We start from the raw sequence: 24,023 nt of genomic DNA, 5'->3' as shown, positions 1-24,023 counted from the left end.
TGACACCAATGCTTTTCACACCTCCTCTCCCTTTCTTCATATACTTAGCTGGTTTTGAACAGACAGACATTCTGGCTCCGGTCCAAAAGTGCTCTTCTAGAAATGGAAAGCCTTATCTACTCATACAAGGGCTGTTTCGGACTTAGAGTGTTGTGGAAAAACCATCAACAGAAATCCAGAGTTCTTCCATTTGCTTCTGCCCTTTGCATAACTGTTTGCATAGAATAGGTTGCTAATTTTTCTCTGGATTCCATAACCTGGATCCCGACCACAGAGAACTGGGGTGTATTGGCTCCCGGCTCCTGAGGGTTGGGGAGGGTGGGCATTGGGGAGGTGGGAAAACATTGCATCATCATCATCATCATCATCATCATCAGTGCTTTTTTTCTGAGGATACACAGATGTACACATACCCCTAAACATTTTGTAAATCTTTTTGTCCATTTACTGTATCTATTTACTTTTGTCCATTTACTGTATCTATTTCCCCTGATTTGAACTACAAAATGGTGATTTTCTTGAGTCAAAATGAGAGTACCCCTAAACATTCTTTTAGAAAAAAAAGCACTTATTATTATTATTCCACCCTTTTCACAATATCTCAGCACAGTTCACTGGATAAAAATACAAGCTAAAAACACAAGTAAATAGTTAAAACAAAACAAAACAAAACAAAACACTGAACAACCTTCCCACCCTACAAACACATTTAAAAGTCTGTAGAATATTAATCAGTTGTATAAAACCAAAAAAAATACAAAATACAAATTACCGGTAACACATAACACTTAAGAACACTTAAAAGACAACCCTCCCCAAACAAACAACAGCCACCGAAGTTAAAAAGGTAAGAAAAGAAAAAGGTAAAGGACCCCTGGACAGTTTAGTCCAGTCAAAGGGGACTATGGGGTTGCAGCACTCATCTCGCTTTCAGGCCGAGGGACCCCGTGTTAGTCACAGACAGCTTTCCGGGTCATGTGGCCAGCCTGACTAAACCGCTTCTGGTGCAACGGGACACCGTGACGGAAACCAGAGCACACAGAAACACCGTTTACCTTCCCACCACAGACGTACCTATTTATCTACTTGCGCTGGCATGCTTTCGAACTGCTAGGTTGGCAGGAGCTGGGACAGAGCAACGGGAGCTCACTCTGTCATGGGGATTCGAACCGCTGACCTTCCGATCAGCAAGCCCAAGAGGCTCAGTGGTCTTGACCACAGCGCCACCCGCGTCCCTTACCCACGTTAAAACTCCACCCCCATTAAAACCATAATTTTAGCACAAGGGAGCTGGCCTGTGCCCTTGTTCCATCCCCAAAGTGTTGCCCCCTTTGGTGGCATCCCTGTCGACAGCCCCAACTTCATAGCAGTTGGAAGCGGGGAGTGGCAAAAACTGGTGATCAAAGAATAAGAGAACCATCAACTTGTAGAGTTAGAAGGGAGATGAGGGTCATCCAGTCCAACCCTCTGCGAGGCAAGAAGTCTCTTTCTACTTGTGCAGAGGATCTTTAGATCCAAGTTTATACCTTTAACTGTTTCAATCCCTTATACTTGTCAAAGCAAGTTCTATGGCTGGCGTGCATCATGTGGTTCCCTCTTGCAGCGCAAGGTCCAATGGCTGGAATAATAATAATAATAATAATAATAATAATAATAATAATAATTTATTATTTGTACCCCGCCCATCTGGTCCAATGGCTGGAATAATAATAATAATAATAATAATAATAATAATAATAATAATAATTTATTATTTGTACCCTGCCCATCTGGTTGGGTTTCCCCAGCCGCTCTGGGCGGCTTCCACAGAGACCAAAAATACACTAAAAGCAGCTCTCTGAAAGAATGGAAGGCACACGTTGTGCTTGGGGTTTGGCAGTCGCTGCTGCAAGCACCTTCCTATCGGGAACGGTTTGCACCCCCAGACATGAAGGATTCCTTTGCAATGAGCTTGTTTTCCAGCGGATGATTTGTGGGCTTGTTGCGGCAGGCACACAGCGATGCAAGTTGCAGATACTTTCTCCCATGATCTTCCACTAGCACTTGCGCAACAGTTTTACCAATGGGTTATAGGCTGCATATGCACAATACGCTGAAAGCACAGGGCTTCCTGCAAAGAATTCTGGAAACTGTAGTTTACCCCTTAAAGGTAAAGGGTAAAGGGACCCCTGACCATTAGGTCCAGTTGTGGCCAACTCTGGGGTTGCGGCACTCATCTCGCTTTATTGGCCGAGGGAGCCGGCGTACAGCTTCCGGGTCATGTGGCCAGCACGACTAAGCCGCTTCTGGTGAACCAGAAATGCCGTTTACCTTCCCGCCGGAGCAGTACCTATTTATCTACTTGCACTTTGATGTGCTTTCGAACTGCTAGGTTTGAAATACGACGTCCCTATTGCATTAATTGTTGGAGGGTAAAGGTAAAGGTACCCCTGACCATTAGGTCCAGTCGCGGATGACTCTCGCTCTATAGGCTGAGGGAGCCGGAGTTTGTCCGCAGACAGCTTCTGGGTCATGTGGCCAGCATGACTAAGCCGCTTCTGGCAAACCAGAGCAGCGCACGGAAACGCCGTTTACCTTCCCGCTGGAGCGTTACCGCTTTATCTACTTGCACTTTGACATGCTTTCGAACTGCTAGGTTGGCAGGAGCAGGGACCAAACAACGGGGGCTCACCCCGTTGCGGGGATTCGAACCGTCAACTTTCTTATCAGCAAGCTCAGTGGTTTAGACCACAGCGCCACCCGTGTCCCTGTTGGAGGGTATGCGGGTCAAAAAGCTCTTTTTGCTGTAGATGATAGATTTCAAGTATAACAAATTGGAAAAAGGAGAAGATGGCATACACCATTCATAATGAATCGAACATATACATAGTTTAACGTGGGGATACAAGTACCATTCAAGAAGTTTGAATGTGCATTTGGATATGAGCAAGCATTCCTCCTTTCTGTTCATGTTACTCTGGCAGCAATTCACCACATTTATCTCCCAGTTCTTCGCTATGTACAGTGGTGCCTCGCAAGACGAAATTAATTCGTTCCATGAGTCTCTTCGTCTAGCGGTTTTTTCGTCTTGCGAAGCAACCCTATTAGTGGATTAGCGGATTAGCGCTATTAGCGGCTTAGCGGCTATTAGCGGCTATTAAAGGCTTAAGGGATTAGCGGATTAGCTGCTAAAAGGCTATTAGCGGTTTAGCGGCTTAGAAAAAGGGGGTGGGGAGCGGAAAAAAAATCTCAAAACTCGCAAGACATTTTCGTCTTGCGAAGCAAGCCCACAGGGAAATTCGTCCTGCGAAGCGCATTGAAAAACGGAAAACCCTTTCGTCTAGCGGGTTTTCCGTCTTCCGAGGCATTCGTCTTGCGGGGCACCACTGTATTTCAGTCTTCTAGGTTTAGATCATTTATTTACCCAGGCAATCTGGTTCGGGCAGCCATTTATTAACATGGAACAGCGCTATAAAACAGGTGGGTAGGCAAACTAGTTCTCCTTTATAAGCTCTGAAATTTATTGGCAAACTGCTTTGCAAAACTAGTCAAAATGCCACTTTGGAAAAGAAATAAAATTCCAGGAAAACGCGCAAGCAAGTAACAGGGCAGTCTTAGATATATTTACTGAGAAGTCAGCCCCATAGAGTTCAATGGGACTTACTCCCAGCTAAGTCTACATAGGATAGGGTTTTTTTGTGTTTTTTTTGGAGCTATTTTAAAGGAGATTTGGCAAAATACAGACTTCTGACATGGGTTGCCATACGTCCTGATTTTCCCGGGCATATGGCAACCCTAGCATAGGATTGTAGTCAAAGTCCATTTTCCTTGTGTCCTTCTGGGCATGAATGGCTGGCTGTCTTGGCTGGAATCAGATTGGCACAGGTGGTGTTGCCAGCTGTAAACTGGGGGAGTCGCTTCCTGATAATGACCAATGCCTACGCTGAATATGATGCAAAAGAAGGAAGGTGCCAGAATGTGAAATGCCTTTTCCTGACTTAGAAAAGGCCCCTTGGTACATATTAAATATCCTAACAACTGCAACTCTTGGAGATTTCAAGGTCTTTGAGGTTTATCTTTTGCAACTCCCTGGGAAGCAGGGATGGGAGAAATTTGCACAGTGGGGACTCCTCAGGTTCTCAAATATTTAGGCTGCAATCCTATCCCCACTTTCTTGGAAGTAAGCCCCATTGAATTTGGTAGAATTTGCATCTTAGTAGACATGGATAGGACTGCAATAACCATGCTGTGCAAACTGCTATGGCATTTGCAAAATGCAAATGATATTTTAAAAGCATGGTTTGTAGGGCAGAGCTTTTTGAAAAGGAAAATTAAAAAGCAGTGGTATGCGATTACCGTATAATTTGCAAGCAAAGCATGCATCGCTGTAAAAGACCTGGGCTGATAACGCCAAGGTTGCAGGTTCGATCCCTGAACGGGACAGCTGCATATTCCTGCATTGCAGGGGGTTGGACTAGATGATCCTTAGCATCCCTTCCAACCCCACAATTCTACGATTCTACGATTCTCTTTGTACAGTATGTGCATGTGGGACATGCTTTCTTGCTTAGAGTCATGTTCCATGACATTTAGAAGCCCACGTAGAGTGGGAGAAATTCCTTAGAATTGGGATTTTGACAACACCAACGCAGAGGAGTGTTACAGTCAAGATTCACACAAGAGGCATCTTGAAAGAGGCCAAAAAAATCTTTATTTGGAGGATTTTTTAAAAGAGTAATAGAGGAAGCCACAGACGCATACACACACACACACACACACACACACAAACACACGTCGCAGCTCACACCCATCTTAGTATACAGCATGGGTCGACAAACTAAGGTCCGCAGGCCAGATCAGGCCCAATTGCCTCCTAGATCCGGCCCGTGGATGGTCTGGGAATCCAGGAAGCCGCCGTAGCACACACACACAATAGTTTTTGCGACTCAGCCAGGCTTGGGGGTCAAAAGTGAGGCAGGCGGCTGCTCGAGACAAGCCCCTTCTTCATGCATCGCGCATGCACAGCAATCTTTTCTTCCAGGATGGTGAAGAAGGAAAAGGAGCCACAGTTTGGATTTTCACCATGGAGCTGCCAGCAACTGCCCTCAGGAAGGGCAGTTGTGGCGGCAGGGGCTCAGAGGCGCCTCAGGAGCGACACCCACAGGTGTCAGTGGCGGCGGTGCTCCCTGCCATAGGAAGTGGGGAGTGCCTGGGCGGCTGCACTCCGAATCCGTTCTGCGCTCTGCTGTGGAGCCCGCTTGTTAGCTACACGGTGTGAGCCATGGAAAGGTACATAGCCGCTGCCGCCTCGTCTTCCCTCACTCCGGGAAAAGAAAGTTTTTGCTTGAGCGGCACCGGCCTGACTTAGCGTGGCCAACGGCTTTTCCCTTCACCCACGCATGCGCACACACTCTCCAGGGCTGACAGGAACATAGCTGTCAACTTGCAGATTTGAAAATAAGGGACCAGCAGCCTCGAAAATAAGGGATCAGCAGCCAAAATAAGGGATTTTCTGGGCACAGGTATGTTCAGCTTCTGAGCCCCTCCGAGCCAAAGGCAGAAAGCCCAGCCAGCAGCCAAACGAAGCCTCAAGTGGTGGTTCCCACAGCGCAGCAACCTAGCAAAGGGGATGCAGCAAGGAAAACCACCGTCACCTCTCCGCTGGGAAGCGCTGAGCAAAGGCGAGTCCCCAGGCAATGCAGCCGATTTGATCGGCACAAAGCATGCAAGCTCCACCCCCCAGTCGTTCTTAGACTCCTTATTGGGTGAGCAACGCAGCCAAGCAGCACAGCTGGAGCCTCCCTGGCCGGCAGGCAGGGAGGGAGAAGAGCTGCTTCCTTTGAAACCCTGGAAATTTAAGGGACATCATCAATAAGGGACAGCAGCGGGACACGGTGCTGGGATAAGGGAGTTTCCCTCCAAATAAGGGACGGTTGACAGCTATGAACAGGAATGGCGCGCTTACCTCAGCCCCCCAGCCCGCCTTACGAGAGAAACAATAACTGTCAACGCGTAAAACGCAAAGGAAGCAGCGTGGGTGTATGAGGAAACAACACCCCCCCCCCCATCACATTTGGGCAACGTTGGGGTTGGTCCCAATAAGGTTTTTTTTGCCAAAAATGCGGGTCATAATCAAGACAACATATAGTCCGGCCCCCCACAAGGTCTGAGGGATAGTGGACTGGCCCCCTGCCGAAAAAGTTTGCTGACCCCTGGTATACAGAAGAGAATGTCTATGTCTCAGTTACTTTGTAGTTAACACAAGGACTGTGCACTCTGCGCGTGCACAGGATACGTAGGAAGGCAGGGGCTACAGAACTTTCACACCAGTGTGCACTGCTCTCCCACATGCAAGGGGAGGGGGAGAATTATAAGATTAGCCTTACAAACTAAAAAGGCTCCTGGGGAACTGAGGAGATCTAAGTGACTGGCTGCTAAGCCAAACACCCACTTCTCGAGTTCACAGCCACACTCGCCGTCAGTCAAACCAGTTTCCCTGTCCTCCTCTGTTGCCACCTCCAGCATTTTTTATTTTTTTAAACAGATCAAGCATTTTCACAGAAAACAAATACTTCTAGCACTGAGAGGGACATTTAAAAAAACCCCAAAGATTAGATTATCGTAAGGGGCTTGAAGGCAGTCTGAGTGTTTGATCCAGAATTCAGCTGCAATGGAACTGCCTGTGTAGATCGTCTGTTGGCTTCTCTTGCTACCAATTTGTTCCTGGGCTCAGTCCAATCTGTTGTCTTTGGCCTTTAAAGATCTACAACCGCCGAGGACCAGAGTCCTTCATTCCAGCTATTGGAAGGGAGACCTTCATGATGTTTCAGAGGCGGTCAGGATTTTGAATGGGCTCCTTGGGGATGGGCCCATCAATGCTTGTTTTTAAGTGGGCAGCAAATTGTAGGAAGCTTCTCTACAATTCTGAAGGCAAGGAGAATTTTTGCTGCTGTTTTTATAAGATGGTTGTGCCTTAACCAGGTTGTAAGCATCTTGATCTTATTAGGGACGCGGGTGGCGCTGTGGGTAAAAGCCTCAGCGCCTAGGGCTTGCCGATCGAAAGGTCGGCGGTTCGAATCCCCGCGGCGGGGTGCGCTCCCGTTCTTCGGTCCCAGCGCCTGCCAACCTAGCAGTTCGAAAGCACCCCCGGGTGCAAGTAGATAAATAGGGACCGCTTACTAGCGGGAAGGTAAACGGCGTTTCCGTGTGTGGCTCTGGCTCGCCAGAGCAGCGATGTCACGCTGGCCACGTGACCCGGAAGTGTCTCCGGACAGCGCTGGCCCCCGGCCTCTTTGAGTGAGATGGGCGCACAACCCTAGAGTCTGTCAAGACTGGCCCGTACGGGCAGGGGTACCTTTACCTTTACCTTTAAGCATCTTGATCACCTCCAGGCCTGAAAGGCAGCTTAGAAATTAATAATAGTCTTGCAAATGTTTTGGGACACGCCCCCCCCCTCTGCAATATTCCAGGGAGTTCCAGACGCTCAGCCAGAGACTGTACTCCTTTGGAGAATTGAGACGCGGCAGAGACTGTTGTAGCCTTAAAAAATATGGTTTGTTTACCTATTTACACCTTCAGCCTGCATGGAGGAAGTCCAGATCTTACAGTATGGTCATTTCAAGAGGGGCTCTTCCAGCCTGCCCAAGATGGATCTCAACCTTTTCCCCACCTTCTTCTTGCCAGCACACCTTGCTTAAAAACTCTCTTTTCCTGTCACTTCAAACACAAAACCCTGTCTTCTAAGCCCAAAGGATTAATCTAAGATGGCCCATCAATCCATTTTGTCATCTTAACAGAATTGCTCTCCTCTAGACTGGTTTGCATAAGCTAGCCTTGCCTAGCAGAGTTCTACAGCAGGCATAGGCAAACTCGGCCCTCCAGATGTTTTCGGACTACAATTCCCATCATCCCTAGCTAACAGGACCAGTGGTCACGGATGATGGGAGTTGTAGTCCCCAAACATCTGGCGGGCTGAGTTAGCCTATGCCTGTTCTACAGCTTCTGCTTTCATCCATATCTCAATTAATCAAAATTCCACCATTTATTAATTTCTATGGTTTAAGGGGTTCTCCCCAATCTATACCACCAGTAAAAAGAAGGAAGGTATATTGTGTTTAGGCTTAACAGGGGAAGGGGACACACACAGTTTTACCTCCTCAAAACATGGCACGGTGTACACAAAATACAGATAAAGCACATTCTCTCCCACCCTAATCCTGGAAGCTGTCATTTATCCATCAAAGAGCTATAATTCCCAACACCCTTAACCAACTACAGTTCCCACGGTTCTTGAGCAGGGGAATGTACTTTAAATGTATGGTGTCTATACAGGCAGAATTCCATTCCTGGCTTTTCTTGCTGCAATCCCTCTTTGTCATTTCTCTTTAGTTGCTCTCACCGGCTCATAGAGCTACTCCTGTTTCCATGCAAGAGACTCAGGGGGAAGGCTGTGGAAAGGTGGCTAGGGGTCAGAGCTGAAGTGCATTGGCAGAACTGCGTAGGAGTCTCTGCTCCACTTCATTTAGCTGAAACCAGTCCTGTTCATTATTCATGCCATCGGCATTAAATTAGCAGCTTTCATGGGGAAAAACAAAACCGTTCTTTTTTTAGGTTTTCTTCTGAAAATGGCCACCAAATAAGGATTTGAAAGGTGAGATCTGGACCGTTTCCTGATGTGAAAGGTAAAGGTAAAAGGTAAAGGACCTCTGGACAGTAAGACCAGTCAAAGGCGACTATGGGGTGCAGCGCTCATCTCGCTTTCAGGCTGAGGGAGCCGGCGTTTGTCCACAGACGGCTTTCTGGGTCATGTGGCCAGCATGACTAACCACTTCTGGCGCAATGGGACACCATGATGGAAGCCAGAGCGCATGGAAATGGTGTTTACCTTCCCACCACAGTGGTACCTATTTATCTACTTGTGCTGGTATGCTTTCGAACTGCTAGGTTGGCAGGAGCTGGGACAGAGCAACGGGAGCTCACCCTGGGGATTTGAACCACTGACCTTCTGATCAGCGAGCCCCAGAGGCTCCATGGTTTAGACCACAGCGCCACCCGCGTCCCTTTCCTGATGTTACTATGGGCAAAGGGCTGGTGGAAGGCCAGTGCAAAAAGATATGGGGCAGGGACAGCTCATCACAGTAAGGTGAGACATTGTGACAACCCCCTTTTAAAATTTTTGCATCCTTCTCTTTTGCCTCTGAAAGCTATGGCAGGAAGTGTTACAGACACTTCCAGAAACTGAAAGAGTCCTTGGGGCAATTTGCATGACCCCAGAGCGACCGTCTGTGCATATTTGCATGTCGCAGATGGTCAGGAAGAAAAAACATCTTCACTGATGAGGTGAATGGACCAACAACAAAGATTGCCTTCTACAGCCGGGCAGGAATGTGTACCATGCTCTGGACTGCTGCGTGAGAAAGCCAATTTTGGTCATATGAATCAGCCTTAAGTCATTAGGTTGTAGACATGGAAACCAGGGCAGAAGACCAGGTTTTTGTCATTAGAGAACTCCAGGTTTTATTAAAAACAAGGGCCCCCCTCCAAACGCTGTAACCAGAATAGATTGTGGCATTTAAGTTCACTGCGTACGTAGACTCCAACTATAACTCTGCAGAAGGAATTCTGCCTGGCTATCAGTCATGGTTGCTGTAAAATGTGGGGGTAAAACATGTGTGCCATCTTGAGCTCCTTGGGGAGAAGGTGAGATATAAATGAAATAAAGGTAAAATATTGTGATAGATTAGGGGACTGGGTGGCGCTGTGGGTTAAACCACAGAGCCTAGGGCTTGTCGATCAGAAGGTCGGCAATTCGAATCCCCGCGATGGGGTGAGCTCCCGTTGCTCGGTCCCAGCTCCTGCCAACCTAGCATTTCGAAAGCACATCAAAGTGCAAGTAGATAAATAGGTACCGCTCCGGTGGGAAGGTAAACGGCGTTTCCGTGCACTGCTCTGGTTCGCCAGAAGCGGCTCAGTCATGCTGGCCACATGACCCGGAAGCTGTACGCCTGCTCCCTCGGCCAGTAAAGCAAGATGAGCACCACAACCCCAGAGTCGGTCATGACTGGACCTAATGGTCAGGGGTCCCTTTACCTTTATTGTGATAGATATGGCAGATGGACCCCTCCCTCAACCTTGAAATTAATAAATGGTAGGATTTTGATTATTTGGGTTGTGAAGGGAGAAATACAAGCTGCAGAGGAATTCCTGGGCTAGCCTATGCAAAATGACCTGGCCAAGCTAGGGCCATTAAGAAACAATATAGGACCATTGAGGTTCATGGGCGATGAGAACTGTCCTTTCTCCCTGCTCTGAGGTGTGAACAGAGACAAGGGTTTGGAAGGTTGCCACGGTAACTGGGTGTGAGGGGACAGGAAAAGGGAGTTTTTAGCAGGGTGTCCTGGGAAGAAGATGGAGTAGAAAGACTGGGATCCATCTTGGGAAGGCAGGCTGAAGGCTGGCTGCATTGCTGTGGGGTACAAGCGCCTCTTGAAATGACCATGCTGTAAGATCTGGACTCCCTCCATGCAGACTGAAGGTACAAATAGGTGAATAAGCTATCTATTTCTTAATGCTTAAGGCCTCTTGCCACCACTCGGCAGAGAGAGGGGGGATGCTAATGTCAGACATACCATCTGCCAGTCATGCATTATGGCCTGTGAGGTGTTTCAGATGCAGAACCTTTGGCTTTTGCAGCCCTAGATATGTTTCAAAAGCAGGGGGTTTGTCAAATTGTTGTACAGAACTGCTTTGGCACCTGAATACATGGCTGCTTGCCCGTTGAGTTGCATGGGCTTTATTCCCACATAAATCTGCAGTTTAGCATTCAACTAACCGTAAACTCTTCGTCGGAACCCGTTATTTGTTCAGCACGTTGTGCCAACGCCAAAACATCCTGGGCGCTATTTTTAAAATGCTACTTTTGAGTACACCAAGATGCATATGTAAAGTCTCATCAGCCTTCAATGTTAAGTAGCAAACAGTTGGGAGTGTTTTCTTCACAGGCGTCGATAGCGTCTTCAGGAAATATGGTTAAGCATACACTTTTAATGTAATAATTCTGTTTGTGTTGTGACCTTTCCTTGCCTGCAGAACTAAACAGACTGTACTGAGGGGGTGAGGCAACTGCATGCTTGTTTAGTGCTATATCTTCTTCTTCCTCCTCCTCTTCGTCCTCCTCTAAGGAGCAAGACGTGGGAGACGTGTGCTTCAAGAATCTCCTCCGCAGGGAGCGACATCAGCTGTTCTGTTGGCACGCATGGTACTGCCTCTGGATCCTTCTTGCAGCTTTCGCCTTTCAGACAATCGCTTGCTGTCAACTTTTCTTTAATTTCAAGGCTCTTCTATGCAGACCCTCCAAATGTCCCCGTTTTCCAAGGACAGTCCCAGATTTACAGAAGCTGTCCTGGTTTCAGATTTGATCCCGGAATGTTCCACTTTTCCTTGTTGTTGTTGTTTAGTCGTGTCCGACTCTTCGTGACCCCAGGGACCAGAGCACGCCAGGCACTCCTGTCTTCCACTGCCTCCCACAGTTTGGTCAAACTCATGTTTGTAGCTTCGAGAACACTGCCCAACCATCTCGTCCTCTGTCGTCCCCTTCTCCTTGTTCCCTCCACCTTTCCCAACATCAGGGTTTTTTCCAGTGAGTCTTCTCTTCTCATGATGTGGACAAAGTATTGGAGCCTCAGCGTCAGGATCTGTCCTTCCAGTGAACACTCAAGGCTGATTTCCTTCAGAATGGATAGATGTGATCTTCTTGCAGTCCATGGGACTCTCAAGAGTCTCCTCCAGCACCGTAATTCAAAAGCATCAATTCTTTGGCAATCAGCCTTCTTCATGGTCCAGCTCTCACTTCCATACATCACTAGGACGTCCCCATTTTCATTGGGGAAATAATGGATATGGAGTTATGTGACCCCCGAACCAAGGAGATAACTACCGTACATAACCTTTAGCAGGCATCTGAAGGCAGACCTGTATAGGGAAGTTTTGAAATGTTTAGTGTTGTGTTATGTTTTTATATATGTTGGAAGCCACCCAGAGTGGCTGGGGCAACCCAGTCAGATGAGTGGGGTATAAATAGTAAAATTATTAAGATTATGGAATAGGATGTCCCTATTTTCATCAGAGAAATGTTGAGGGTATGCTGTTCTTCATCTCTGCATGGTAGGCTTAATCACGTTAGGTATAACCATTAAACAATTTCAGCAGGATGCATGTTCAGAATTTCTGCAGCTTTTTTCCCCCTTTAGTGAACTACTTGATTTTTCTTACACCATTGGGATTCCCCTTTAAAAAAAAATTCATTAAACTTTTAGATTTACATTTCCCACCATTAAATATATAACAGTACATACAACAACTTCCCTTCCTCTGCTTCCATGGTTCCTCGTACAGTCGTACCTTGGTTTTCAAACAGCTTAGTTCTCGAACGTTTTGGCTCCCAAACGCCGCAACCCTGGAACTGACTGTTCCGGTTTGCAAACTATTTTGGGAAGCCAAACGGCCGACGGGGCTTCTGTGGCTTCTGCAGGAGCTCCTGCAGCCAATCAGAAGCCGAGCTTTGGTTTCCGAATGTTTTGGAAGTCAAACAGACTTCTGGAATGGATTCTGTTCAACTTCTGAGCTACGACGGTACTTCCAAAATTGGCTGCATATTCTATTTCCTCATTCTAGTTTCCCCCCTTCCATTATGTCTTAATCTACATTATACTGTCAAATTTGCAATAATTTCCATTCCTCTTAATAGACCCGTTCTTCTTCTCTTACCTTGCTGGTTAGGCCTGCTAGCTCTGCGTATTCCATCGTTTTCAGCTGCCATCCCTCCTTATTTGAAACCTCACCCCCCTTCCATTTCTGAGCTAACAAAATCTGAGCTGCTGTCGTTGCACACAAAAATAGCTTTTACTGCCCCCTGGGTACCTCTATATGTACCATACTCAAAATAAATGCCTCTGGGTTTTTTTTGGGGGGGGGGAACGTTCTTTTAAACATTTTTTTCATTTCATTATAAACCATTTCTCAATAATCCTTAACTTTTTGTCAATGCTAGTTACAGGTACAAACCTCCTCTAAACATTTCCAAAAGGGCAGATATCTACGGTATTTTTCGCTCTATAAGACGCACCAGACAATAAGATGCACCTAGTTTTTGGAGGAGGAAAACAAGAAAAAATAATATTCTGAATCTCAGAAGCCAGAACAGCAAGAGGGATCGCTACGCAGTGAAAGCAGCAATCCCTCTTGCTGTTCTGGCATCTGGGATAGCTGAGCAGCCTGCATTCGCTTCATAAGACGCACACACATTTCCCCTTACTTTTTGGGAGGGAAAAAGTGAGTCTTATAGAGCAAAAAATACGGTAAATACCTGCAGGATAGCAGTCATTCCACCCATTACGACTCTAAAAACAATTGTACTGTTGATTAGAATTTGGCTGGGCATCTGCATGATTCCAGGCCTCCAGTTTGCTAAGATAAAGGGGAAGCAAAAGTTGGAACGGTGGAGCAAAGTGTTTGTCTAATGCTCCAGAAATTAGTCTTCCCAAGAGTTCCATCCATCATTAGACAGGACTATGGGACTCCGCAGAGCCACGCTGACACATTTTGCCACCTCAGGCAAAGGACGAAACGGTCCATTCCCCCACATTTCACAAGCAAAAGCTGCCTGCATTTGCAGTTTAAATACAGCAGTACGCCTTTATGACAAGTGCTTGGTTTTGGGTTTTAAATAAAAATTAAAAAGTACACTGAGGCTTCTTAGGGAGTTTTGCCTTGGTGCTTTTCAATCTCAATTTGTAGACCCCTTCCCCTTTTTGCTAGATTCCCCTACCCTTGGGTAATGCATGCTGTATATCTTGAGGATGAAAGGGCCATAGACCGTAATGGTATTTTGCAGCTCTAATTATCATTACTGTACTGCCTGAGGGTATGGAGTGGGGGGAAATGAGTGGGAGGCGAGATGGCAGCTTTGTGAAGATTTCTATGGCTTTGTAGGGTAGCACATTGCCACATTTTCTCATGGGAAAATGTTGCGGGGGGGGGGGGGAATGCTGCCTAAACCTTCAAGGTTACTCATTTGGCGCCCTGGAAACGAGTCATGAAAAGAATGCTCTTGCGTGTATTCCTTGCTTCCATATCAGATATCTGAATGGATAGTCAGTACTTTTATGGGCCACTGGTAAGAGCTAAGGGATCTACACTGGTTCCCAGTACGTTTCCGAGCACAATTCAAAGTGTTGGTGTTGACCTTTAAAGCCCCAATCGGCCTCGGCCCTGTGTAGCTAAAGGAGTGTCTCCATCTCCATTGTCCAGTCCAGGGACACGGGTGGCGCTGTGGTCTAAACCACTGAGCCTCTTGGGCTTGCCGATCAGAAGGCTGGCAGTTCGATTCCTCACGATGGGGTGAGCTCCCGTTGCTCTGCTCCAGCTCCTGCCAACCTAGCAATTCGAAAGCACACCAGTGCAAGTAGATAAATAGGTACCGCCGTGGCAGGAAGGTAAACGGCGTTTCCGTGCGCTCTGGCTTCCGTCACGGTGTCCCGCTGCGCCAGAAGCAGTTTAGTCATGCCGGCCACATGACCCAGAAAGCTGTCTGTGGACAAACGCCGGCTCCCTCAGCCTGAAAGAGAGATGAGCGCTGCACCCCATAGTCGCCTTTGACTGGACTTAATTGCCCAGGCGTCCTTTACATTTTTACCTGTCCAGACCATGCCCATCTGAGTCCACCTCCGAGGGCCTTCCAACAGTTCCCTCACTGAGAAGTGAAGCTACAGGAAACCAGGCAGAGGGCCTTCTTGGTAGTGGCACCCACCCTCCTAGCAGATGTCAAGGAGATAAATAACTATACAACTTTTAGAACACATCTGAAGGCAGGCCTGTATAGAGAAGATTTTAATGTTTGATGTTTTACTGTGTTCTCATATTCTGTTGGAAGCTGCCCAGAGTGGCTGGGGCAACCCAGTCAGATGGAGATACTATTACTACTAAGAACTTCAATGTGCAGAACATACAGAGAAGGACTGGGTACTCTTGGAGTCTGTATTTACTATTATTTCTCCAATGCATTCATAAATTGCCTTTCTGCCAACACACCCAAAGGGATTTGCAAATTTAGAGAAATGATATAAACATGCAAAATGGGGAGCAGCAGGTCAGGAAATGGGGAAGTCTCATTAGAGGAGGCCCAGATAACAGACAGTCCTCCTGCCCCAGATCACACTGATAGTGATTGCCGTACCTTCAATATTTTTTTTTACAGTAGGCATATCAGCAAAACCCACAAATGATAAAAGGCATTTTCTTTGACAAATTTGTTATATTTATCATTCTCTCTTGCTGTTGTGTAAGAAGTACACAATCAGCTGGGGAGGGCATAGTTCTGTTCCACTGTGGTGCTGTATTTTCACAGAAATAAGATTAATTATCTTTTTTTTTTTAATGATATTTATTAGTTTAAAAATTAGTTTAAAAATTACAGAAAAAAGAAAAAGGAAAAAGGAAAAACAATAAAAAGTTCAACAAAACATACATTACAATTACAATACATAAAAAAACAAAGAAAAAGGAATATAGAAACATAAAAAGGCAATACAACAATGCAGAGGGGAAAAAACAAACAAAAACAAAACAAAACACTAAACACACACATCCAATATTCCATATCTTTACCTTTCATTAACTTGTTTCATCGACCTCCTCACACCTCCCTTTTTTGTATTCTATTTCGGTTAACTATTTCAGCAAATTCTTTCCATCTTTCTCAATTTTTGTTCTATAATTTATCTTAACGGTCTAACCTTAAATTTTTAAATAAGATTAATTATCATCTCTGCACCATTTTTGTCCATATTGCCTTTGCCTTCTTGAAAGGATCAACTGGAAGTTAATACCCAGCAACTTGTTAGATATCCAATGGTGCAAAGCAGCCCAAACTTCTGATTTCCTAGCATTTTCAATATATTTTCATATAATTGTATGTAGTTGGCTGTTAACACCAGCAATGATCATGAGACAAAAACCGTAAGTCAACTTTAATTCAAAGGAGTTGCGTACCACTGATGTAACAACTTTAAAAGGTGTGTTTTAAGTTCATCACAATGAATTCTCCCCTCCATGTACGCCATACAGCAACTATCAGAGTTTGGTAGTGATGTTCTGGGTTTATCTCTTCCCTATTTATTCTGAAAAACCAGGATGCCATCAGATCGAATACTTGAGAGTATTCCATCTGTCTTGTCTGCCGGTGTTTTATTGGTTAGGGAAAGCAATAAATTTTCCACTTGCGCTCTCTAATTGGGCCATTTCTCCAATAATGGCACGGCTAATTTCAAGAAGAAAAAAACAGCAATTTAGGACTATAGGGATTCATTTTCTGCGCCACTTGTTCAAATGTTAAGAGAGTTTATCCTGAGATAAACTCCTCCAAAACACTTAAGATTCTCCTTTCCCCAGTATGAAATATCCCTTAAAACATCTTAATTATGAGTTTGTTCATTATAGTAACAAGATGTACATGCAGATACCGCCAGAGCCGATTTGAAATTATATTTAGCCCAAACTGTGTAAATTGCCTTGACAGATGGTGTTTCCATGATTTTTTAAAACTACTTCTGTCCTTTCGGGCAGAGAAATTATTGCAGCATCTGTCATACATTTCATGAAAATCTGCACTTCCACTCCATTTTTTTAAAAAGCCAGAAACCACCTTTCTGCCATGTGAGCTTTCCATAGACTAGGAGGTCTTGGTGTGAGAGACCATGCAACCGCGAATCTCCCCACCCTGACTCTGGAGTGACACAGTCCAAAAAAAGGAGGACTGCTACCATATGATATTTCTGAATGTGCAGTTTGGTTCCTTCTGGCTTATTGAGGAATAAGCCTAGGCAAGAGTCTTATTTTGCATTGGATTTATGGACTGAAAAGATGCCAAGTGTCTGGAAGAACAGTGAGGTGGCGGAAGAATTTTCGAAAGGAAAAGGGACACATAATTAAAAATCACGTGCACTGTATCTCTCTAGTTTATCAAGCTGCAACTCCCATCTCTCTCAAACCAAAAGGCCATGCCTACTTAACCTGTTTTTAGAGGAAGCACGAGGTCTTTCTTATTTCAGCAAGATTTTATGTGAGAAGCTAGTGAGAGTGCTTTGGGATGTTGGGGAGAGAGGCTAATTTGTTGCTTATTATTATTAATTTAAAATGCTAATATTATTGTTATTCTATGTTTTATTTGTACATTGGTACTGCATATTGATATATTAAAAGCAAAGCAAAGCCTCTATAACCTCTCTTTTTTTTTAATAAAGAAGACACCCAATCATGTATGTTGGCCTAGATAGGTCAGTTGGTTAGAGCATGGTGCTGATAAACATTAAGGCTGCAGGTTCAATCCCCATATTCCGGCATTGCAGGGGGTTGGACTAGATTATCCTCAGGGTCCCTTCCAGCTCTGCATTTCTATGATTCCTGTTGTATATAGAGCTAGCAAATATAGCTCAGTCTGCCAGCACCTCTGTAGTGAAAGAGAACTCGCAGAAGAATGCTGGGAAAAAGTCTCTCTCTGTCCGAGATCCTAGGCAACTGCTGCCATCCAACTGCTGAATACACACCATACATCTAAGGCCCATAGGCATTCCCCACAATCACAGGAACTATAGTTTACCCCTTCACAGAACTGCAATTCCCAGCACCCTTAACAAATCACAGTTCCCAGGATTCTTTGGGGGGGGGGGAGTCACATGCTTTTCAATGTGTACAACAGGACAGGCAATCAATATTTGGGCAATACATTTGTTAGTAAAGGTAAAGGGACCCCTGACCAGTCATGACCGACTCTGGGGTTGCGGCGCTTGTCTCGCTTTACTGGCTGAGGGAGCCGGCGTACAGCTTCCGGGTCATGTGGCCAGCATGACTAAGCCGCTTCTGGCGAACCAGAGCAGCACACAGAAACGCCATTTACCTTCCCGCTGGAGTGGTACCTATTTATCTACTTGCACTTTGATGTGCTTTCGAACTGCTAGGTTGGCAGGAGCAGGGACCGAGCAACAGGAGCTCACCCCGTTGTGGGGATTCGAACCGCCGACCTTCTGATCAGCAAGCCCTAGCCATCCGCTGTGTTTGTTAGGATCGACCAAAATACCGGCAAGCTGTCAAGTTCTTCAGATGTTACACAAAGTTGGAGGGAGAGGGATGAGTGGTGGGAGGAAACAAATACAAATATGAATATTGGATGTTGCAGCTGTGAGATCAGATTTCGCAGTCAATTCCAAGATGGAATTGTTAGAATCTGTCAGGTGCCATAGATATCAGGTTACACACCTAGGATTTTGGGAGAAAAGGAGCAATGGCTGCCCCCGACCCCCTTTTGAAAGGATAGAGTCTGCCTTCTACTCAGATCTGAACACTGCTTTCTTTCAAGGATGTGGAACCTGCAGCTCGCCAGATGTCATGGAATCATAGAATTGTAGAAGGGATCCCAACGGTCATCTAGTCTAACCCCCTGCATGGCAGAGGCAAGATTTGCCGCTAGCATCCATACTAATTCCGTGGAAGCTTTGCTGAGAAGAGGGGGAAGGAACTGAGGCAAAATAAAAATGGTGGATTTGTGGGACGGTGGGTTTGCTCCACTGCAGAAGACAAGCTTGTGCAAAGGGCACAGGATTTGCAGTTTGCAACTGCAGGGGCGTGTCGTTGGACTACAACTCCCAGCAGCCAGTGGCCAGGAATGATGGGAGTTGTAGTCCAGAAACATATGGAGGTCCTCAGGTTCACCGCACCTACTTTATGTTTCCATTTAGGCTGGTCCTAATAAAAGGTCCAAATATGGCTTTTGGAGGTTTATAAAAGATGGTGCCCAACACCTCCGCCGCCCACTTCAAGCTTCTGACAAAGTACCGTATTTTTCGCTCTATAAGACGCACCAGACCACAAAACGCACCTAGTTTTTGGAGGAGGAAAACAAGAAAAGAAATATTCTGAATCTCAGAAGCCAGAACAGCAAGAGGGATCGCTGCGCAGTGAAAACAGCTCTCCCACTTGCTGTTCTGGCTTCTGTGATAGCTGTGCAGCCTGCATTCGCTCCATAAGACGCACACACATTTCCCCTTACTTTTTAGGAGGGAAAAAGTGAGTCTTATAGAGCAAAAAATACGCTGGGTTATTGCCTTCAGAACCTCGTGTTACTATAAACAACTTATACCCGGAACACCCACCAATTTCAGTTCAACCTCCTGAGGACTTAGGTAGAAGTCATTCAAGGCAGGTACAGCCCCAGTACAGATAAGTACACTTATCTGAGAGTAAGCCCCATTGAAATCACTTCGGATTAAAATGTTTTAGGATTGAGATCTGCGATGGGTGGAGAGCATTTTTCTGGTTCCCACTGCTAGTCTCAATGAGATCAGCTTGAATAATGTGTTTTTAATGCAGTAATATTCATTTACAGGAACAATGGAATACTTCTGGTTCTTTCAATGCTTGGGGAGGCTATGTGTTTTGAAAAGAAAGTTTCCAGGAAACCATTGTCACACAAGGCATGCTACAAACCGGAGCCCACGTCGCTTGTTCAGAATGAGAGATAAGTTCCTTAACAGCTTTCCCCACTAGAAGTCTATTGAGCTGGAGTGTCTCTCCACTCGAAAAGGGCAAATATGTATGTAGTTTCTGGGGTTTCCCCCCAAGAAAGTTTAATTGGAGGAGGATGCATTTCATACAATGGCATATTATAAGAGACAACATTGAAAAGTAGAAGGAAATAAGAGGCTCTAAGTACATGAAAAGGGCAAGCTGACACAAGGAAAACAAGGAAAGAATTAAAATGCACAGAACTGTTGAAGCTAGCAGGTAGCGTAATAAAGGAACAGTCCTTTATTCATTTAAAAAACTTATCTTCTTAAATTGCAAAATAAACTCAAGGTGCCTAAGTAATCAAAATCTTAACAACAACAACAACAATAATACATTTTATTTATACCCCACCCTCCCTGGCCAAAACCGGGCTCGGAGTGGCTAACATCAAATATATAACATATTACCATAAAATTAAGCAATCAATTAAAATACATCCTAAAATCAAATCAGAATCAAAGTGGAATAAGGATGTAAAGCTCAGTCCACAACACAGTCCCCAAACAAATAATAAATCTGAGAGGTGGGGGGGGGGCATGGTTTTGCTACTGTGCAGTTAGCAAAGGGCTTGAGTCACTGACTTGCTTCAGGGCAAGTCCCTCTGAGCGCAGTTCAGCCTTGCATCTAGAGCAGCAGACCCCTCGGCTGCCCACCCCGCTTGCCTCCAGAGCTCCGAAGAAGTGCTCCAGAGACCTGGCAAAGGCGGAAGATGGCTGCAAAAAACAACTGCAAAACTTTGGCACGGGTTGGGAAGGGGTCCCAGATTTTGGGGTTCCGAGTCAATGAAGCTACCCTTTGAGGTTGGAAGGCCAGGGATGCTTTTGTGGCCATTCCTGCACTGCTCGGGGTTGGACTAGATGAGCTCTAGGATCCCTTCCAACGCTGCAGTTCTATGGCAGAAACCACGCTGAGCTCCTGGTTGAAAAGCAGGTTCAGGCTTGCAGCCTTTTATGTAGGGGTGGGGATGGGAGAATAGCAGGGAAGCTGTGACGGACAACTCACTTTGTCAGTGGCGTAGCGTGGGTTGTCAGCACCCGGGGCAAGGCAAGTAATTTGCGCCCCCTAACCCGTGGATTTTAGTAGGGGCAGAGAGCTGCGAGTGCGAGCGCGCCCCCCCCCCAGATGTTGCGCCCGGTGCAGCCGGCCCCCCCTGCTCCCCCCACGCTACGCCACAGCACTTTGTTAAGTGCCAAATAACAAGAAGAGGAGCTATTTTTCTACCAAAAGAGGGGCTGCAGCTAACCACAAACTTCTCCCTTATTCCCTTAGAATGGCAATGACGCCCACCTGAGAGGTGCTGGAGCTCAGCTCTGGCTGGGAAAAAGCCCAATGAAGTCCATCTGGAAAACCTGTGGGAGCGCAGAATGCAGCATAATAATAATAACAATAATAATAAACAACTTCAATGAAGTCCATTTGGAAAACCTGTGGGAATGAGGAGCACAGAATAATAATAATAATAATAATCAGTGCTTTTTTCTGGGGGTACTCAAGGGTACACAGAAGAAAACTTCTGATAATAACAGTAGTAGCAGCAGCAGCAGATAATTACATTTTTATACAGCTCCTCATCCATAGATCTCAGGGTGGTTCACAGAACGGGCTCCCGATAAGCTTGCCTTTAAAGCACAGGCAGGGATGGATGGGATCACTTCATGTAACATTCTGTGCCCCGGAAAGAAAGAGAAAGAAAAAGAAAGCTAGAGAGAGAAAGAGGAGAGAAGCAGAAAGAAAAAAAGAAAGAGAAATAGAAAGGGAGAAAGAGAAAAAGAAAAGAGAGAGAGAAAGAAAGTGAGAAAAAAGAGAGAGAAAGGGAGAGAGACAGAAAGAGAAAAGAAAGAGAAAGGAAGGGAGAAAGGGAAAGAAAGCGAGAGGGAAAGAAAGAAAGAAAGAAAGAAAGGGGGGAGAGTCAGATAAAGAACAGGAGAAAGTGAAAGAGGAAAAGAGAAAGAGAGAAAGAACGAGAGAAAGAGAAAGAGGAAAAGCGAAAGAAAGGGAAAGAGGGAGAGAAAGAGAAAGGGGAAAGAGGGAGAGAAAGAGAAAGGGGGGAAGAGGGAGAGAAAGAGAAAGGGGGGAGAGGGAAAGAAAGAAAGAAAGAAAGAAAGAAAGAAAGAGAAAAGGAGAGCTCTCCAACCTCCCAACGAGCCTCCCTTTCCCTTCCGACGACTAAAGCTTTGCCCCGCGAGCAGCGCAGCGGGCGCGAGCGAGGAGGCGCCTCCTTCCCCCTTCCGCGCTCCTTGCTTCCCTTTCGCCGCCGCCGCCGGGCGCTCCTCCGTCCCATTCCTTCCTCCCTCCTTCGCCGCCGCGCTCTCTCCGCCGCCGTGTCGTTCCGCCCCCCCCCCGCTCCCCGCTCTGCGTCACGCGGCCTCGCGTGGGAGGTGGGCCCGGCGCAGGCTCGTCGGCGGGCGGGCGCGCGGAATCTCCCCACGTGACGGCGGCGGCGCGGGAGGGGGGCCCTGGATGTGCGCGCGGGCGGGAAGGCCAGGAGGAGGCGGCGGTGGAGGAGGAGGTGGAGGCAAGGCGAGGCTGCCGCCGCCGCCGGTGCCTCCCTGCAGCCCTGCCGCCGCCAGTGCTGGGTTGTCGCGGGGCTGCCGGGCAGAGCTGGGCCGAGGGGGCGGGAGGCAGCTCGCCCACCCATGGGAAGGCGGCAGCAGCAGCAGAAGGACGAGGCCGGCCGCAGGCGACCCTGGCCATAACTTCGCGCCCGTCGGGAGAAGGGAAGAGCCGGGCAGGCAGCGGCAGCAGCGTCCTGCGAGGAAGAAGTAAGTCGGGGACCCTCGTGGGCACTGGATCGCGCGCAGGACCGGGGGGGGGGGCGAGAGAGACGCGCAAGGGGCTGTGCGGGCGCGATCGCGGGGATCCTTTCTTTTGCCTGGCTGCCGAGGAAGCGTATGGAGAGACGGGGCTGCGAAACGTTGGCGCCTGGCGAACAGGTTGCCGTCGAGTTATCTTAAAAGAGGGGCGCGCCTTTGCTTCCCGGCAAAGCGAGATCTTCGGCATGGGATCCGCTCTTCGGGTTGAAGGCTGCAGCTTTTGCAGAGTTGGAAAGGGATCCCCGAGGGTCATCCAGTCCAGCCCCCTCTGCAATGCAGGACCTAAGTTTTCTCCCCGCGCCCCTTCTAACCCACACACACAAAAAAGCCTTTCTGGAGAGACCGCAATGGATATTTTTTTTTCTTGCTCGCGATTCGGGAGGCATTTCCCCCCCGCTTGGCTTTTCAGCGGCTGAAACTTGCCTGCGTGCTTCGGACAGTCTCGCGCGTCAAAAACGCACGTGTGAACGCGAGTGTAAGGCCTCCGCGTGTTGGTGCGGTAGGCGAGTATCTTAAGAATTCTAGCTGCGCGCGAGGCTTCTACTGCAAGTTCTGGTTCAGCCTCGCTGGCGCTCTGAGGCTGCGATGGTGGTAAAGTGTGGGGGGGGTGTAACTGGGAGAAACTGAGGCAGGGGTGGGGTCCCCAACCACATCTGGAGGTATCCAGGTTCCCCAACATCACATCACACTACTTGACCTTTGGCCATGCTGCCTTGAGGCTGATGCGACGAATGGGATAAAGGGAAAATAGGAGAAGTTTCTGCCCTGTCCCGCAGGGTGTTTTCTTAGCTGCTGCTTGGTACAATTCATTCTGCTGCTGCAGATTGCCGGAAGGAGAGGGCGGATTCGTGTATATGTAGGCGGAGTGTGGATGATTCCCAGAGAAATCCAGAGCAGAAAAGGGTGAGGGCGTGGGAGGAAAGTACTGAAACGTCCATGTATTGTCTTCGCTTAAAAGTTTGGGGGATGGAGTGCAAATCCAAACACTACATTGGGTGGGATTTTTTTTTTTTTTACTATGTTTTCTCTACGTCTGTGAACTTTTTTTAAGTGCTGGAAAAATTTATTATGCTACAGATTTTTGAGACTTTTTTTTTTAAGCGGTTGCTGGTTGTCCCTCTTAGACACTTGTCCTCACGATATTTGCCCTCCAGCAAATATATTTTAACAGCTTCCCTTCATTTGGCTGCAGGCATACTCCCATGTGTGTGGAAATACTGTACATGATGTGTGGTTTTGGGGGGTTTTTTTTGCACAGACACACCCTAGTTGTAAACTAAAGTCAGCTTAATATTTTTGAATGGGAGGATTCCTGTTTCTTTCTGCCGCCCCCTCAAAAGAATGATGCACTTTGTAGGGTTTTGAAAGCGTAGGTAGGTGATCCAAATTATTTTACTGAAAGCAACAATTTGTTTTAATAAAGGACTTAGGTTTATTTACCAACTTTGATGAGAGGCTGTTTTGCTTTGTAACTTAATAATTCAGCTGCCTCCAAGGTGGTGGTGGTGGGGCAGAGCGCTGAAGATATTCTACTACCAAAACATAATACTGTACTGAAAAGCTGGTGGATTGTCAAAACAGAACATAATAAATTTAAGGTAGAGATCCTTAAAT

General features: G+C 46.7%; 2 protein-coding genes across 2 annotated transcripts in view; one reads left to right on the top strand and one right to left on the bottom strand.

The window, feature by feature from the left end:
• Positions 1–21,882, bottom strand: part of NEMP2 (nuclear envelope integral membrane protein 2) — a 90,646-nt gene extending 68,764 nt beyond the window's left edge. Inside the window, exons 1-2 of the mRNA XM_083411449.1 lie at positions 21,149–21,882; positions 20,884–20,945 (exon numbers count right to left, since the gene is read on the bottom strand). Coding sequence (XP_083267575.1) covers positions 20,884–20,945; positions 21,149–21,168 — 82 coding nt within the window. The 5' untranslated portion in view covers positions 21,169–21,882. The remainder of the gene's footprint in view (positions 1–20,883; positions 20,946–21,148) is intronic.
• Positions 21,883–22,045: 163 nt separating this feature from the next.
• The window catches only part of NAB1 (NGFI-A binding protein 1), a 47,880-nt gene continuing 45,902 nt past the window's right edge, over positions 22,046–24,023 (top strand). The window contains exon 1 of the mRNA XM_083410392.1: positions 22,046–22,358. The gene's annotated coding sequence lies outside the window, so the exon portion shown is untranslated. The remainder of the gene's footprint in view (positions 22,359–24,023) is intronic.

This window comes from Podarcis tiliguerta, assembly GCF_965153285.1.
Source record: "Podarcis tiliguerta genome assembly, chromosome: 1".
NCBI lineage: Eukaryota > Metazoa > Chordata > Lepidosauria > Squamata > Lacertidae > Podarcis > Podarcis tiliguerta.
The sequence above is the reverse complement of the archived record's forward strand: the minus strand, read 5'-3'. Positions and strand labels throughout refer to the sequence as shown.